Source organism: Palaemon carinicauda, chromosome 18 (assembly GCF_036898095.1).
Source record: "Palaemon carinicauda isolate YSFRI2023 chromosome 18, ASM3689809v2, whole genome shotgun sequence".
NCBI lineage: Eukaryota > Metazoa > Arthropoda > Malacostraca > Decapoda > Palaemonidae > Palaemon > Palaemon carinicauda.
In genome coordinates, this window is record NC_090742.1 from 40,232,920 (window position 1) to 40,251,022 (window position 18,103).

General features: G+C 47.8%; 1 protein-coding gene across 1 annotated transcript in view; it reads left to right on the plus strand.

Annotated features, from left to right (window-relative positions):
- Window positions 1-1,179: 1,179 nt before the first annotated feature.
- Window positions 1,180-18,103, plus strand: part of LOC137657791 (protein catecholamines up-like) — a 78,048-nt gene continuing 61,124 nt past the window's right edge. Inside the window, exons 1-2 of the mRNA XM_068392309.1 lie at window positions 1,180-1,319; window positions 1,855-2,809. Of these exons, the coding sequence (XP_068248410.1) occupies window positions 1,972-2,809 (838 nt within the window). The 5' untranslated portion in view covers window positions 1,180-1,319; window positions 1,855-1,971. The remainder of the gene's footprint in view (window positions 1,320-1,854; window positions 2,810-18,103) is intronic.

Genomic DNA, 18,103 nt, shown 5'->3' on the forward strand with positions numbered 1-18,103 from the left:
ACAGTCGGAGATGGTGAAGAAGGATTGGACTGGATTGGTGATAGGAATTTAGCAAACCTAGAGTATGCTGATGATGCTGTCCTTGTTAGCAGAACACAACAGGATTGGCGATGCTTGCTTACCAGAATAAATGAAATATCACACGAGGTTGGGCTGAATATAAACAGAAGAAAGACAGGTATGATGAGAACGGAGTATGCAATGGAAGATGAAATATCATTGGAAGGAGAAAGGACTAATGAAGTAGAATCATTTAAGTATTTAGGAACTATGATCTCTAATAAAGGGTCTTTAGAATTAGAGTTTAGTGAAAGATTGAAAAAAGCAAATCAAACAATGGCTAGATTAAGTAAAATTTGGAAATCAAATCGCCTGAAATTACACATAAAAAAATCAGGCTATATATCAGTTTAGTGAGATCGGTGTTACTGTATGGGCATGAGTCATGGTATGACAATGAAACAATCTCCAATAGATTTAGTAGATTTGAGAACAAAGCTCTCAGAAGGATAATGGGAGTTAAATGGCAGGACAAGATAAGAAATGAAACTATAAGATAGATTATTCGAGTGCCATAAGTGGATAAGATCATGGTGAGGGGTAGATGGAGATGGTTTGGGCATTCTCTTCGTACTCCCCAAGAGAGATTAGTTTACCAAACATTCAGTTTTACTCCACGAGGCACTAGAAGAACTGGAAGACCCAGACCTTCATGGCTGAGGACTATGAAGCGCGAAGTAGGAGATGATGAATGGAGAAGAATTGAATTAAAAGCTCAAGATACAGACGACTGGCGAAATCTAACCGAGGCCCTTTGCGTTAATAGACGTAGTAGGAGCTGGTGATGATATATATACAGTATATATATATATATATATATATATATATATATATATATATATATATATATATATATATATATATATATATATATATATATATATATATATATATATATAATATATAAATATATTGCTCGAAATTCATTAAGGGAGTAATTTGTCATCGAATGGAAATTTCATAACATCATTTATAAGTGAGATTAAACCTGTAACTGTCACAAACACCTGATGACCAAAATAGATGAACACTTGTGACGAAAATCCACTTCAGAGATATACAATCAATTCTAGTGATTATCTTAGTGAATGTGCTTTGGAAAATGCGTGATCCGAGCAAAGTTACAACGTGATGTGTTTGCAATAACAAGTGAATGATAAATCTTTTAGTGCTATTATAGACGTTGGAACTTGTAGGAGTTCTTGTCATGAGTACATGGTTATTTTTATTAGGGTTCGAAAGTAATTTATTCATAGAAAGTGAGTCATTATTCGTCCTTTAAGTACTTTATGTAAATAAGAATAACGTGAATACTGCTGCTTTATATGTGAAACTATGGCACAATTATATTTCAATGATCTTAAAATTATTATACGCTTATAATTTTTTTTTTTTTTGCGGAAAATAGATAGTAAAGTAAAATGATAATCAATACGCTAAGATTTTGACAACATACGATAACTTGTTATTATAGATATGTGTTTTCTAAATTGTATACTTCATATGAAACACGAACATCATTTTAACAAAGACAACTGGTAAAAGCCAAATTATTTTATTCTCACCAAAAATGTTAGTCAATTTGCGATTGCTTTGTTCAGTGGTATTTAGGAGTTTTTATATAATTTCAAACGCAAAACTTAGAGCCATTAAATTATTATCATATAATTACAACTGTATTCTATAGTAATTTTATCAATAAGAAAAAGAAATTGAAATCAATTGCGTTAGTGAGAAACAGTACTCTTTGTATAACCCGGTGAAATTCTAAGAAACCCTTCAAAATTATTCCAGGTCACCCTTTGACAGGTTGTAAATTCATTGTTATGGATGTCATCTACGACGACGTGGCAGCCCAGCAGAAGAAGTTGTTGCGGCCCTTCGTCAGGAGCATAACCCAAACAAACACAGATGGCGACCAATTCTGTAACGCGTTTCATAACGAATGTAGTGATACCTATTGTGTTTGTAGTATGCATATTTCTGTCTCTTCCGTTAGTTTGTGGACACGGACATAGTCATGACCATCATGGACATAGTCATGACCACCATGGACATGGACATCACCACCACGGTCATAGCCACGACGGTCATGTGCACGAAGAACCTCCAGCATTTAAGTGGAGTAAACAAGCGAATGAACCTTACGTAGAAGAGGAAGTAGAAGCTGCCCATCACCATGAAGAAGCGAAAGCAGTTCCCCCTTCACCTAAGTCGAGCGTGTGGTTCGAGGCCATTGTGGCCACTTTGGGCATAAGTATCGCACCTTACTTAATCCTCTTCGTTATACCTGTCACGAACAGTGTCGAACACCAGCCTTACCTCAAGATCCTTTTGGCTTTTGCGTCAGGTGGTTTGTTAGGAGATGCCTTCCTGCATTTAATCCCACACGCCTTAATGGCTCAAGAAGCTCTCAAAAATGGAGGAAGCCATTCCCATTCACATTCCCATGCCCATTCCCATGACCATTCCCATGACACTGAAAATGGAGGTGGTCACGGTCATGATATGACTATCGGCCTCGCTGTTCTAGCAGGTATTATTGCATTCCTCGTCGTAGAGAAATTTGTTCGGGTCTTCAAGGGAGGTCATTCTCATTCCCACTCGCATGTTGTCCCAGTGACGGAGGATGAAGCAAATGCAAAGGAAGAAAGTAAATCTGACGAAAAGGATGATTCAGAAGAGAAAAAAGATATAGATGTCAAAAAGGATGAGAAGACTCAAGAGGTTGCAACAACAGATGGCACAGGTAAGGGGATGTATGTATAAAAGCTGCCACCTGTATGTATGATGACGGTCCCCATATTTTCAACTCTATCGGAAACTTGTATGGAATAAAAACTGTTCAAATTCTTCTTAATAGTCAGGAAAGATTTTTTACAAAGTATCAAAAGCCTCATAATGTAATTTACGTATTTTTATGATCATGATTTGGTAATTGTTTACAACACCACGCTCTCCATTTACTCCAAAATAATGTAATACTGCAGTTCTCATCTTCTTGCACAGTAATTAGGTGGTTATTTAAATTCTGGGAAAGCAATAATTAGTAAGATATAATGAGGAAGGGGGAAGGGGTTATAAAAAGAAAATAGCTCGGTTTCCTCACTAAGCGACTTGGAACTGACATGTCAACCAAACAGAATTCATGATGCCAGCGTACATAAACAGAAGTTCGTGATGCCAGCGTACATTTGATATACTGTATATTCAAAATATACTTAATTAAAAATGGATTATTTTAAACACAAGACTTACCCGGTAGTTATATGTATAGCTTACGTCCTGACGTCAACGGCAGAAAATTCGAAACTCGCGCCAACCGCCAGTTGGATAGACAGGTGTACCACCCCTGCACCCTAGCGAGGTACCTGGGAACCATTCCAGTGACCCTGATATATTCCCTGCCATCGCTAGCGGCGACACGTGAATTCTACTCCGTCATTACTGATCGGTTTTTTGGTGAAGTACAAATCTTTGGTTATTGACTCCCGCTTGTTTTTTATCTCGCTTTGGATATTTCTTGGTTTTGTGGAATTAGATGATTTTTGACCTTTGCTTGTCTTAATTCTCTTTAAATTTTCAAAATGGCCACCCCCCCTATTACTTTTAGGTTATGTGTGACTAGTGGGTGTAATACCCATTTAGCTAAAGCCTCTCTTGACCCCCATTCTCTCTGTGTTGCTTGTAGGGGTAAAGAGTGTGATCGCTGTGACGAATGTGTTTTGTTGTCAGAGCATGAATGGATTAATTTTGATAAATACAGGCGTAAACTTAAAAGGGATAGATTGAGGCGTAGTTCTTCTCGCTCTTCTAGGGATATTTCCTCCTCCCATGTCATTGATCCTATTCCTTCACCTGTAGTGGTAGATCCTGATCCCACTATTGCAATTGCTAATGAACCTTCCCTTAAGGATATGTTAGTGGCCATTCAAGCTCTTGGCGCTGAAGTTGAATCTTTGGCTGCGGACAGGACACAGTTGATGTCCAATGTGCGTCTTTTGAAAGGTGAAGGTGCAAGTGCTGTGAAGTTAAGTGCAGTGGAGGGTGCGCCTGCTCGTGTCTGTCGTCCTCCTAGTCCTAGACCTCTTCCAAGCTCCCCAACCCCTGGGAGAAGGAATGTCGAAAGGCGAAAGGAGTCGAGAGGCTTTAACAAACGAGCAGACGTCCCCTCGAACGTACCTGTGGGCGCCTCCCAGGACGTTCGCCCTTACCATCGGAAAGGTGAGGTTAAGTGTTTTTTGTCGTCTTCGGATGACCCCTTGCCTAAAAGAGGTCGGAAGCTCGCTTCCGGGCCTCTTAAGAGATCCTATGATACGGCCTATCGACGTCCTGTTAGTTCTAAGCCTGGATGCAGTCATTGGGATTCTCCAGAGCCTTTTGAAAGCCCCCCGATCAAACGTCCTTTTAGGACTCTGGACGTTTCCAAGGATCCTTCTGGCTCTATTCCGTTTAGAGGTGAGGAGAACGTTATGACCTCATCGCCGATTTCACAACGTTCGGATCCTGACTTTGTTTTTCTTCAAGACATGCAAAGCAGGCTCTCTTCCTTTATGCAATCATACCAGCGTAACGACAAATCTTGTATCAGCGATCGTGATCGGAGAAGTGAGCCAGGTCGTGTTTCCGAGCGGCCTCGTACTCGGGGTTCGAAGCTTCCTGCTAGCCGCTTCGAACTGCCTTTAGGAAGCGATCGTGATCGTTTTCCTAAGTCCGCGGTCCACGGTTCTTCTATTGAACGTGTTCGAGACTGTGTGCCTGTGCGTTCTTCTAAGAAGGATGTCGGACGTCCTGTTAAACAGGTTTTTGATCGCCCTTCGACTCAGGCTCCTGAACTTCCTCCTGAACAGGCTGCCGATCCTCAGGTTCAGACTGCCGAACGTCCTTGCAAACAGGCTACCGAACGTCCTTGTAAACAGGCTGCCAAGCGTCCTGTCCTTCAGGAAGTTTCCCTCTCTGCCAATTACTTTAGTGAGCGTCCTTCAGGTTGCTTTTCTGGGATGGTTACAGTTGAACGAGTCGCTGAACAACAAGCGATTCGTAGTTCCGATTGCTTGCCAGTGGTTGACGGCAAGCGTGTTTCTGAATATGATCCTGAACGTCCTTTCCCTGGTCATATCTCGGACGTTAGTTTGGACTACGAGGAGGAGCCTTATCCTTTTCAAGACATTGATGCGGTTCATGTACAGGAACTTCTCGCCTCCGATCGGACTGATCGCGAGCGTTCGGTTGAGCGACACGCGACTCTGCCGCCTGTTACTGTTCGCAATGAAACTGTTTCTGTTGCGGTTGGCACTCAGATTTTTTCTGATATTGATACCGCTCTTAACCCTTCTGCTCCCGGAGGAACGTCGCTGGAGAAGGAAGTAGAAGCGCAGCTTTCTCCTTTGGAGTTTGATGACGTTTCAGAAGACGAGGACTCTGTTTCTTTCCGTCATTCGGCTGATCTTAAAAAACTTATGAAAGTTTTTACGGAAGAGTTTTCGGACTTTTTTGTGCCTATAGCTCAGCGCTCTCCTCCTTCTGAGTTTACTTTAGGGAAAGCCTCTAAGAAAGCCCGTTTTACGAAGATGGTTCTGTCACGTTCGTCCAAGAGAGCTCTGAAATTAATTGGTGACTGGTTACAGTCTAAGAAGGCCTTAGGAAAGACGTCTTTTTCCTTTCCTCCAGCTAGACTGGCTTCGAGGTCGAGCATCTGGTACGAGACGGGAGAAGTTCTCGGCTTGGGGATTCCTGCCTCTGCCCAGGGAGATTTCTCAAGCCTCGTAGACGCTCCTCGTCGGTCGGCCATGAGGAAGACCAAAATTTTTTGGTCCACTTCAGAGATGGACCACCTTCTCAAAGGAGTTTTTAGGGCCTTTGAGGTTTTTAACTTCCTAGACTGGACGCTGGGGGCCTTGGGTAAGAAAGTTGAGGCTTTTAAAGAGGGGGATACCTCTGCCCTGGTCCATTTGATGTCGTGCATGGACAAGGCCTTAAGGGATGGCGCTAATGAGCTTGTAGCTCTGTTTTCCGCTGGCATCCTTAAGAAAAGAGACCAACTTTGCTCTTTTCTTTAGCCGGGGGTGACTCCCTTCCAGAAGTCCGAACTCTTATATGCTCCTCTTTCTCCGTTACTGTTCCCGCAAGAGCTTATCAGGGAGATCTCTGCAGCTTTAGCTCAGAAGGCCACTCAGGATCTTGTCCCCAAGTCCGCTAGAAAGGCTTTACCTTCCTCTTTTGTCAGCCGCAAGTCTAAGGAAGATACTTTTCCTAAGTTTTCCCAGCCCTTTCGAGGAAGATCTTCTAGTAGGGGTAGCTCCAGACCTGATGCTAGAAGGAGTAAGAGAAGAGGTTTCAGGGCAGGGCGAAGCAGAGTCTGACTGCTTTCGCCTTCAGGCAGTGGGTGCCAGACTCCTCAAATTCTGGCAAGCGTGGGAGAAGAGAGGGGCAGACCAATGGTCTATTCAGATCTTGAGGGAGGGTTACAAGATCCCCTTTCTAGGGAGCCCTCCCCTGGTCTCAGTGCCCGTGGATCTTTCTCCCAGATACAGGGAGGAGGCAAAGAGACAAGCTCTTTCGAACCAAGTGTTGCTTATGTTAGAGAAAGGGGCCATAGAGAAGGTTCAGGATATCCGTTCACCTGGTTTCTACAATCGGCTATTCCTGGTACCCAAGAACTCGGGGGGATGGCGTCCAGTTCTGGACGTGAGTGCGCTGAACAGGTTCATCATCAAAACGAAGTTCACCATGGAGACTTCAAAGTCAGTGTTAGCAGCAGTAAGGAGGGACGACTGGATAGTCTCATTGGACCTTCGGGACGCCTACTTCCACATCCCCATCCATCCGAACTTCAGACCCTACCTCAGGTTCGCTTTCATGGGAGACGTCTTCCAATTCAGAGCTCTATGCTTCGGTCTTTGCACAGCACCTCAGATCTTTACGAAGCTCATGCTGAATGTAGCAAAGATCTTACATTCAAGGGGCATAAGAGCCTCTCTGTATCTCGACGACTGGCTTCTCTGAGCGCACTCTTACGATCACTGCCTGAAGGATCTTCAGACGACCTTGGACCTTGCGGAAGAACTTGGTCTCCTGGTAAACAAGGAAAAGTCTCTCTTGGTTCCATCTCAAGAGATTCTATATTTGGGGATGACGATACGGAGTCAGATTTTTCGGGCTTTTCCGTCTCCCTCAAGGATAGAGCAAGCCAAGTTGAAATTGAGTTCGTTTCAAAGCAAGCAAGTTTGCTCAGCAAGGAAATGGATGAGTCTGATTGGAACCCTCTCCTCCTTGGAGCAGTTCGTTCCACTGGGAAGGCTGAACCTTCGTCCTCTCCAGTTCCATCTCAACAGCCATTGGGACAAGGAGAGGGACTTAGATTCCATTCCCATTCCTATCACGAACCCCATCAAAGTCTGCCTTCGGTGGTGGGAGGAATCAGACAAGTTCCAGGAGGGCCTCGATTTGTCAATGAAAAGCCCAGATCTTGTGTTATGCTCCGACGCCTCGGACATGGGATGGGGAGCGACTCTAGACAAATTAGAAGTCTTGGGTCTTTGGACAGAACCCCAGAAATCTTTGTATATCAACCACAAGGAGTTATTGGCAGTGCTTTTAGCCCTCAGAGGTTTCGAGGCTTTAGTCACCAACAAAGTAGTTCAGGTCAATTCGGACAACACGACAGCATTGGCGTACATCTCGAAACAAGGGGGAACGCACTCGATTTCTCTGTACGAGACGTCAAGAACTCTCCTGATGTGGGCAAGGGAGAGAAATATTATTCTTCTCACGCGTTTCATTCAAGGGGAGAAAAACGTTATGGCAGACAGTCTCAGCAGACGGAATCAGATCCTTCCAACAGAGTGGACCCTCAACCTTCAGGTGTGCAAGAGCCTGTGGCGTCTTTGGGGTCGTCCTTGCATAGACCTCTTCGCAACCTCAAAGACGAAGAGGCTAGAGGCTTATTGCTCCCCTGTTCCAGATCCAGAAGCAGTCCACATAGACGCGTTTCTTTTGGACTGGTCCAATCTAGATCTCTATGCATTCCCTCCTTACAAGATCCTGTACAGGGTAATACAGAAATTTGTGACATCCAAAGGAACCAGGATGACCCTTGTGGCTCCCTATTGGCCGTCAAGAGTATGGTTCACAGAGGTACTGGAATGGGTGATAGACACCCCAAGAATTCTTCCTCTAAGAGCAGATCTTCTCAGACAACCCCACTTGGAAAGATTGCATCAAAATCTCCATGCTCTACAGCTGACTGCCTTCAGACTATCGAGAGACTCGCTAGATCTAGAAGCTTTTCGAAGGAGGCAGCTCAAGCTATTGCGAGAGCAAGAAGGACTTCGACCATCAAGGTCTATCAATCTAAGTGGAAGGTTTTCAGAGAGTGGTGTAGAGTCAACTCTCTTTCCTCATCCAGTACCTCTGTAGCTCAAATTGCAGATTTTCTGCTTTACCTTCGAAGGAAATGCAATTTCTCCTCCTCTACTATCAAAGGCTATAGGAGTATGTTAGCTACTGTGTTTAGGCATAGAAGCCTTGACCTCTCTGACAATAAGGATCTACAAGAGCTTCTCAAGTCTTTCGAGACTTCAAAACGTCGGATCCAAGATTCTCCAGCCTGGAATCTGGATATTGTTTTGAAATTTCTCATGAGCGACAGGTTTGAGCCACTGGGTTCAACTTCCTTGAAAGACCTCTCTATGAAGACTTTATTTTTGGTCAGTCTTGCGACGGCCAAAAGAGTGAGCGAGATCCATGCGTTTAGCAAAAACGTCGGATTTCGTAATGGCAAAGCTGTCTGTTCCTTGCAGTTAGGCTTTCTTGCCAAAAACGAACGCCCTTCTCAACCTTGGCCTAAAGCGTTCGAGATTCCAAATCTTACGGATCTGGTTGGAGATGAGGTAGAAAGAGTCTTGTGCCCAGTGAGAGCTCTAAGATGCTACTTGGAGAGAACAAGAGATTTACGAGGCAAGTCTGAATCTTTGTGGTGTTCAGTCAGGAAGCCCTCTTTATAGATGTCTAAAAACGCCCTGTCTTATTTTGTCAGGCTTTTAATTAGGGAAGCTCATATTCATTGTAATGAATCAGACCTTGGGCTTTTAAAGGTCAAGTCGCATGAGGTCAGAGCGGTGGCAACGTCGGCTGCTTTCAGGCAGAACAGATCTCTGCAAAGCATAATGGACACGACCTTCTGGAGAAGCAAATCCGTGTTCGCGTCGTATTATTTGAAAGGTGTTCAGACTTGTTACGAGGACTGTTTCACTCTGGGTCCATTCGTAGCAGCGAGTGCAATAGTGGGTGAAGGATCCACCACTATGTTCCCATAATCCCAATAACCTTTTTTTCTCTTGGTACTTTTAATTGTTTTTATGGTTGTTTGTGGAGATTGTGTCAGTCTTCCACAATCATTGATTTTGTCAGGTGGTCATGTTTGTGCCATGAGAGCACCCGGATTTGGTTATTGGAGGAGGTTCTGTCATGATGATGTTTTGACACCGGTTTGACAGTCCCTTCGAGATCTTCAGCCCCCTGGGAGGATCGCTGGATCTCATAAGGCTAGCAGACATAATGAGGCAGAGTATCATAGAAGTCAGCTTCCTTATCAGGTACGAACCCTTAAGTTTTGTTTTAATTAACTCTTAAGTAGAATTCCAGTTATGCTAGCTGTCTCTAACCCTACACCAAAGGTGTTAATCAGCTATATATATAACTACCGGGTAAGTCTTGTTTAAAAATTATATTTTCATTAATAAAATAAATTTTTGAACATACTTACCCGGTAGTTATATATAATTTTAGTCCCACCCTCCTCCCCTCTAGAGACTAGAGGCATGGAATATATGAGGGTCACTGGAATGGTTCCCAGGTACCTCGCTAGGGTGCAGGGGTGGTACACCTGGCTATCCAACTGGCGGTTGGCGCGAGTTTCGAATTTTCTGCCGTTGACGTCAGGACGTAAGCTATATATATAACTACCGGGTAAGTATGTTCAAAAATTTATTTTATTAATGAAAATATCATGTTACTCGAAAGTATCCATAAAATATGCAATTTACAAATACAGTAGTGACACTTTTGAGTAATCACTCAATTTTTGATTACTGGTAAGCCAGTAAATTTTGAATATACAGTATATCAAATGTACGCTGACATCTCGAACTTCTGTTTATGTACGCTGGCATCACGAATTCTGTTTGGTTGACTTGACTATGTTGACATGTCAGTTCCAAGTCATTTAGTGAGGAAACTGAGCTATTTTCTTTTTATAACCCCTTCCCCCTTCGTCAACATATCTTAATAATTATTGCTTTCCCAGAATTATTTTGAAGTAAATGGAGAGCCTGGTGTTGTAAACAATTACCCATGATTTTGTGAACAAAGTTATTGTTTAATTATTCCGTAACTGGAATACAAACCATGCTATTTAATAGGGGTATTACTTTCGGCGTAGCTGAAATGACGAGCCATTAATTTTTAACGAGGGTTAACTACTACCCACACCGCTAGTTAGTGGGGGATAGGGAGGGTAGCTTGCTACCTCTCCCCCTCACACACCTGTGATTGAGCTCACTTTGCTTTCGGCTCGGATGGAGAATGAACGTTGCCGCTCTTCATCCTCGCCGACTATTGGCAGCCATTAACGTCATTTTGTTTTCTCTCTTTCTCTTAGTGTGTGTGAAGTTGACTTCTGCGACCATGCGCACCTGCCCTGGACTCTCCGGCCGCCCTTGTGGAACATATATGTCGGCGGTCGAGACTGATCCTCATCCCCTTTGTCCTTACTGCAGAGGTCAATGGTATGATAGTGTTAATAAGTGTAGTGAGTGCAGGGAGTGGTCTTCCTCCCAGTGGGAGAGGTTTGCGCGACGGCGGAAGAAGAAGTCCAAGCGGGATATTTCTCCTTTAAAGGTTGCTTTAAATGGAGAAAAACCCAAGGCCTCTTCTTCCGTCGCCCAACCCTCCTCTGAAGCTCCTACTCGTTCGGTCTCTTACGAGAGACCGTCGAGTAGTAGCATAGACCAAGTTATTATCGACCAACCCTGGGTCTCGAGAGATGATTTTGCTTCCCCTTAGCGAAGCAACCCCACCTCTCCCCCCCCGGGTCTCGAGAGATGATGTTGCTTCCCCTAGCGAAGCAGCCCCACCTCCTCCGCCGGGTGAGGCCTTGTCACTAACTCCCCTCTTACAGATTTGGTCTTCCTTGGGGCTTACGGGTCCGCCCTCCAAGGAAGCCCTGCTGCAATTCATGCACGTGGGTGTTTCTGTTAAGCAATCATCGTCGCCGTCAGAGGTAGATTTTCTGGCCCTTGTCGACGTTGTTGTGTCAGAGGTGTCTCATGCGGTTTCATCCATCTACTCAGCCACTCCAGACTCTACAGCTGTTGTTGCCGACTTAGTTTCCCCCGTTCCTGACCATCCTCCGAGGGGAAAGCTAAGTTCAACGTCTGTCTCTCCTGCTAGTGTTTCTCCCCCTCGGGGGAGTTCACTTATAGAGAGACTTCTTTGGAGGACTGCTGACGGTCAGCTTGCTGATCCAACGGCCCCCAGAAGGTGCATCCGTCGGAAGGCTCGCCATCCTCTTCACCTTAGAGGTTTCCCTTCACCAGCGGTGAAGAGGGGCCTCTTTGGTTCAACGTCATCATTGCAGTCCCCTGCAGAGGAGGCCCCGTCAGACCTCCTTACATCATTCATCACTGCACCTGCAACCAGTCTTGTGACTTCGGTCCTGGACCTCTCTGCAGATCGTTCACGATCTCCTTCGGTGGATGGTCATCCTTACAAAGGACACACCGACCATCCATCCTCCAGACCTGTCGACCTTCCATCACCATTCCTGTCACCTGTAGAGCCCACCGTAGCTCCACGAAAGTGCGCAGCTGCACGCCAACACGCTCGCCCTGTGCGCCACGCGCCCAGACCTTCAGCGCTCACCAGCAACTCGTCACTCTACAGCACTTTGGCGCGCCCCTCAACCTGCTAGCCCTCACAGACGGCAGCACCCTCACGTGCTTGCGCGCCAACATTCACCTACACGTCAGCGCTCTCCTGCGCGCCACGCACCCACGATCACCTGCGCACACGCCCAGGGTCGCCTACGCGCCACCACACCACAGTGCACTTGCGTTCTCCTGCGCGCCCACGATCTCTTACTCGCTAGTGCCCACCTGCGCGCCAACGCTGGCTTATGCGTCAGGACTCTCCTGCTCGCCAGAGTTCACCTGCGCGCCAATACTCTCCTACGTGCCAGCACTCTCCTTCACGCCAATATGTGCGCCCTTCATTGCCCTCGCGCCAAATACCTGCGCACCATCACTCTCCAGCGCCCAAGTCTGTAGGTGAGACGACAACCACGCTGCCGCCCTCACTTATGTGCCAACTTTCGCCAGCGCTCACCTGCGCGCCAACTATCTCCTGTGCGCACGCGCCACCATGTGCCCGCGCGCCAACGCGCTCACGCGCCAAGATTCTCCTGCGCGTGAGCGCCAATATTATCCCACGCGCGAGCGCCAATATTCTCCCTCGTGCGAGTGCCAGTATTCTCCTGCGTGCGAGCACGCTCACCAACAGGCACGAGCACAGATGCGCCATCCAGCAAAGTCACCATCGCCTCATTCCCCTCCCTGCAAACGCACACTGCGGGAAAAGGGAAACACTTTCTAGCAGAGGGATTCAGGATCCCTAAACTGCCTTCTAAGGCAGGCCCACCCATCACAGTGACTCCTCGTAGGGAACCTTCGGTCCCTTTCTCTTTAGGGGATCTGTCTGACAGTGCATCCGTCAGCCAGCAGCCCTGGTTCAGTGCCTTAGTTAGAGCTGTAACACAGGCTTTCAAGCCTGTCCTGTCTGATCCCTCATCAGAGCGACCTATAGCTCTAGACCTAAGGCACAGAACCATGGCTTCCTCTACCCCTTTGAAGAGGAAAAGAGGAGTTACTGACGCGGTCACTTCCCCTAAGGCGAAGCTGACTCCATGCAGACCATCGAGACAAGTTCCTCCTGTTTCTCAGAGAGATTCTCCATCCCAGTCGGACAAAGACCTTCCGACACCAAGGGAACCGTGCGAGGAGAGACTCCTCCATCGCACCAATGGAGGAAACCTCTCTTCATGCCGAGAGTTCGCCGCAATCTGAGATCAGGAGGGACATACTACACAGGTCATCGATGTTGGAGTCTTACCTCCTTCCTCGGAAGGAATCCAAAGACTCCAAAACACTGCCAAAGTCCTCCACTAGGGCTAGAATGGAAACAGCCAGCCACTCGCAATGTCCGCGACTCATCCCAAGAAGAGCCTTTGGGGATAGAAGGAGACTTCGCTGCAAGTCCTACAGCAGGAGACCAGCAAGAGTCAGAGCATGCATTCTGGCAGGTTCTAACTCTAATGAGGGTTCTCAGTGGGTTTTCCCACCCAGAGATATCTCCTCGAGAGGGCAAAGACACGGTCTTAGACCGCGTCTTTGGTACATAGAAACCCTCAAAGACCAGTGCAGCCCTGCCCTGGTCTCAAGGGGTGAAGATCTCCCAGGGACAAGATCTCCCAGCAGCTCTCTGACTTTGCCTCCTCCAGCCGGTACCACGAACAAGCTCCTCCCACCTCCTTGCGTACAGCAGAGGAGGTACTTCGAGATCCTGGAGGAACCCAGTTCAGCTCTTCCTTTTCACCACTCTCTGGAAGAGCTAACCAGGGGAATCCCTCTTGAGAGACACTCCAACCGGCAGGTCTCGTTCTCGGCAACCGAGATCCTTAATCAGGAGGTCACCAAGTATGCTATGCAAGCTACTTCTTGGCTGGACATCTGGTTAGGGACCTTAGGTATCCTGATACGATCCAAGGATTTTTCCAAGAAACGTACCAGAAAAGCTATGGAAACCTTCCTACTGTGAGGCACTCGTACGATCGAGCCCACCAAGTCTTGAACTTGTGGTCAAACAGCATCTTGAAACGTCGAGATGCAGTGTCTGAGAGGTTCCACCGGAAGGTCCCTAGCGTCGAGATAAACAGGCTCAGACATTCCTCCCTAGAGGGGTCCCATCTGTTTGAGCTTAAGGATGTGGAACTTGCTGCTGAGAGGTGGAGGATGTCTCATCAAGACTCCCTCCTCCATAGGGCTGTAAATCTAAACTCTATAAACCTCCAGCATCCCAGCAGTCCCGTCCGACCAAGACTGCAATGACGACGAAATCAGCAGCGAAGACAGTGGTGCCTAAGCCCTTTCTTGTCAAAGACAGGAAAGACAAAAAGTGCTCAGACAGGTAGAAGCAACTCGGGGCCGATTCCTGGACAATCTCTGTGATCCGTCTAGGATATCGCGTCCCTTTCATAACATCTCTACCGCCCCTGACCAGGAATCCAGTGTCATTGAACTCCCTTGCCATGGGATCGGCAAGGGGCGAGCCTTTCGGGCAGAAGTCCAGACCCTGTTAAAGAAGGGCGCTCTCCAAGAGGTCCTCAACGGATCCCCAGGCTTCTTAAGTCGACTCTTTCTTGTAAGAAAGGCGTCTGGAGGCTGGAGACCAGTCATCAACCTCTCAGCCCTGAACAAGTTTGTCAACCAAACTCCGTTCAGCATGGAGACGGCAGACATGGTCAGACTAGCAGTAAGACTGCAAGACTTCATGCATACACTGGACATAAAGGATGCGTACTTCCAGATCCCAGTCCATCCGTCTTCAAGGAAGTACGTAAGATTCAGCTTAGACAACAGAAAGTACCAGTTCAAGGTGCTGTGCTTCGGTCTTTCCACAGCACCACAAGTCTTCACCAGTGTTTACCCTTGTGTCATCTTGGGCACACAGGATTGGCATCCGTCTCCTCCGTTATTTGGACAACTGGCTAATCCTAGCAGAACTCTTCTTCAACACCGAGACAAACTTTTGAGACTTTGCCAGGATCTGGGGATCATAGTAAATCTCGAGAAGTCCTCTCTGCTTCCTACTCAGAGACTGGTATACTTAGTCATGATCATAGACACCAATCTCCACAAAGCCTTCCCATCAGATGACAGAATAATGAGGGTGAAAAAGGTCGCACAAATTTCTCGGACGAGAAGATCTTCTAGCCTAGACATGGCTACGTCTCTTGGCACCTTTCATCTCTGGCCCATCTAGGTCCCAACGGTTGCCCCAGGATTGGATCTCTTGAATGACGACTCAAGTCCAGTTGGAATCAGGCCTTCGACTCCCCGGACATCCTGATTTCCATAGGACCAGCGTAACAGACGAACCTGGAATTGTGGGTGTGAAACGAGAATCTACGAAATGGAGTGGATCTTTTCGCCCATCCCCAGATTTGATGCTGTTCTCAGATGCTTCAAAAAAAAGGGTGGGGGCCCCACGTGCTGCACCACATGACCTCAGGCCTCTGGTCAGAGCCAGAAGAATACCTCCACATAAATCTTCTAGAGATGAAGGCCCCTTTCCTGGCGGGCTACTCAGTGGTGGTGATGAACGACAACACCATAGTAGTGGCTTACATCAACAAACTAGAGGTACTTTTTTGCTGCCCTTATCCCATCTAGTTGTAGGGATACTGAGATGGGCCAAGATTCACTCGATACCACTTTCGGCACGCTTCATTCCGGGCAAGATGAATGTGCTCGCCGACAACCTGAGCAGAGCATCTTGTATAGTAAGTACTGAGTGGTCTCTGAATCATCTAGTTGCTAGCAAAGTCCTGACTTTCTGGGATTCTCCGACTGTGGATCTGTTCGTAACGGCCCTGAACTTCAGGCTCCTGTTGTACTGCTCCCCAGTCCGAGACCCCAAAGGTGAAACTTAGTCCTACGTCTATCTCTCCTGCAAGTGTTCCTCCCCCTCGGGGGAGTTCTGTCATGGAGACTCCTCTTCTGAGGACTGCTGCTGCTCATGGTCAGCTTGTTGATCCCCCAGCCCCTAGAGGGCGTCTCCGTTGCATAGGTCGTCCTTCACCATCGGTGAAAAGGCGCCTCGTCATTGCCGCTTCAGTCGTCTCCTGGCCCTTGACCTTCGCCTGTTCCTGGACCTTCTCCCGATGACGCTGCTGCTACTCCACGGACTTCGATCCTGGACTCTTCTGTAGATCGTTTGTGGTCTCCATCGGTGGGTTTTCGCCCTTCCAAAGGGAACATCCCTGTTCCTGTGCTTCCTACCTGCCGACCTACTATCATCGTTCTTGTCTCCGGTAGAGCCTCCTGAGGCCCTACCTAAGCGTGCAGCTGTGCGCCAACGCTCTCTAGTTCACCAGCGCCCTGCAGTGCACCAGCGCTCACCAACATTTCGTCAGCGCTCTACAACACTTCGGTGTTCGTTGGGCACACAGCCTTCGCCTACTCGTTCTCAGCACCTTCCAATGGCCCAGCAATCTCCCGATCGCTGGCGCTTTCCAGATCGCCGGTGCTCTCCAGCGCAACCTCACCATAGAGAGCAACGTTTACCAGCTAGCCAGTACTCGCCAGCGTAACCGCGCTCTCCACCCCACGCTCGCCAGCACTCACCGAAACCTCAGCATGCAACTTCAGTCTCCGGCTCGCCAACGCTCTCTTATAGCTGCTCTCCTGCGCAGTCTAAGGGGACTGCACAACACCCTGCTTATGATCTTACCGCGCGTCAAGTCTCCTGCGTGCCCGTGTTCTTCTGCACATTCTAAAGGAACTGCGTATCACCCTGTGCAGCGGCTTGCTGTGCGCCAACGCTCTCCTGCGCTCCCGAGCCCTACTGCGCATTCTAGAGAAACTGTGCAACTCTCTGCACACTGCCTTACTGCGCACTTGCGCTCACGGTTTCAGCGCTCGCCAATGCACCAGCACTCACCTGCAGACTCGCGCAGTGACCAGCAACAGATTCTCCAGGCTAAGGAACATCATATTGTCAGGTCACCATCGCCTCGTTCCCCTCCCCGCAAACGCCTTTTTACGCGTCCGCCGGGGAAAGGGAAACGGGCTTTTACAGAAGGGTTTAGGATTCCGAAACTGCCTTCCTTTAAGGCGGACCCACCTACAGCAGAGGCCCTCATATTATTGTTTTGTTCCGTAACCGAATTACAAACCACGCTATTTACATGGTGTATTACTTTCGGCGTAGCTGAAATGACGAGCCATTGGATTTTTAATGAGGGTTAATTACCCTCTCGCTAATTAGCGAGGGGGTAGGGGCCTCCCCCCTCACACACCGGTGAACTGATTCACTTCACTTTTGGCCCGGGTGATGATCAGACCTGTCTGTCTCACCCTCGCATTTTTGACAGCCTTAATTTGTTTGCTTTTTCTTACAGCTTGTGTTCTTGGAAGTTGGCCTCCATCCATCATGCGGAAGTGCCCTGGATTTCCCGACCGCCCTTGTGGAACGTTCATGTCGGCGGTCGAGACCGACCCTCACTCCTTATGTCCATACTGCCGAGGTCAACGGTGTGAAATGAACAAAACTTGTAGTGAGTGCAGGGAGTGGTCTACCTCCCAGTGGGAGAGGTTTTCCAGGCGACGTAAGAAGTCTAAGCGTGACCTTTCTCCTTCAAGGGCTGCCTTGAAGAAGGAAGGTTCCAGACACTTCTTCTGTTGCCCGAACTTCCTCCAAAGCTCCCACTCGATCGGTCTCTCACGAGGGGCCGTCGAGTGGTAGCGTAGGCCTTTCTGTTGTTGACCAACCTCGGGGTTCGGGGGAGGGAGTTGCCTCCCATAGCGAGGCAGCTCCTCCTCCTCCACCTCCGGGGGAGGATTTTGATGATTCTGTGTCTAGCAATGATCTTTTGCAGCTTTGGGCTTCCTTGGGGCTTAAGGGCTCGCCCTCCAGGGAAGCCCTGTTTGACCTGATCCAGTTGGGTGCAGCTGTCAAACAGTCGCCGGTAATAGCAGTGGTAGTTACTCTGTCTATTATCGACGTTGTGGCAGAGGCTTCCGACGGGTCGGGCCAAACCCCTGCCATTGTTGCTGATGTTGCTGAAGGCTCAGTTCCCCCCTCCGTACATCCTTCGAGGGAGGAGCTGGGTCCAACGGTCTCTCCTGCGGATGATTCTCCCCCCCGGGGGAGTTCAGTGACGGGGACTCCTATTCGGAGGACCGACGATGGTGTTGCTGCCCCTCGA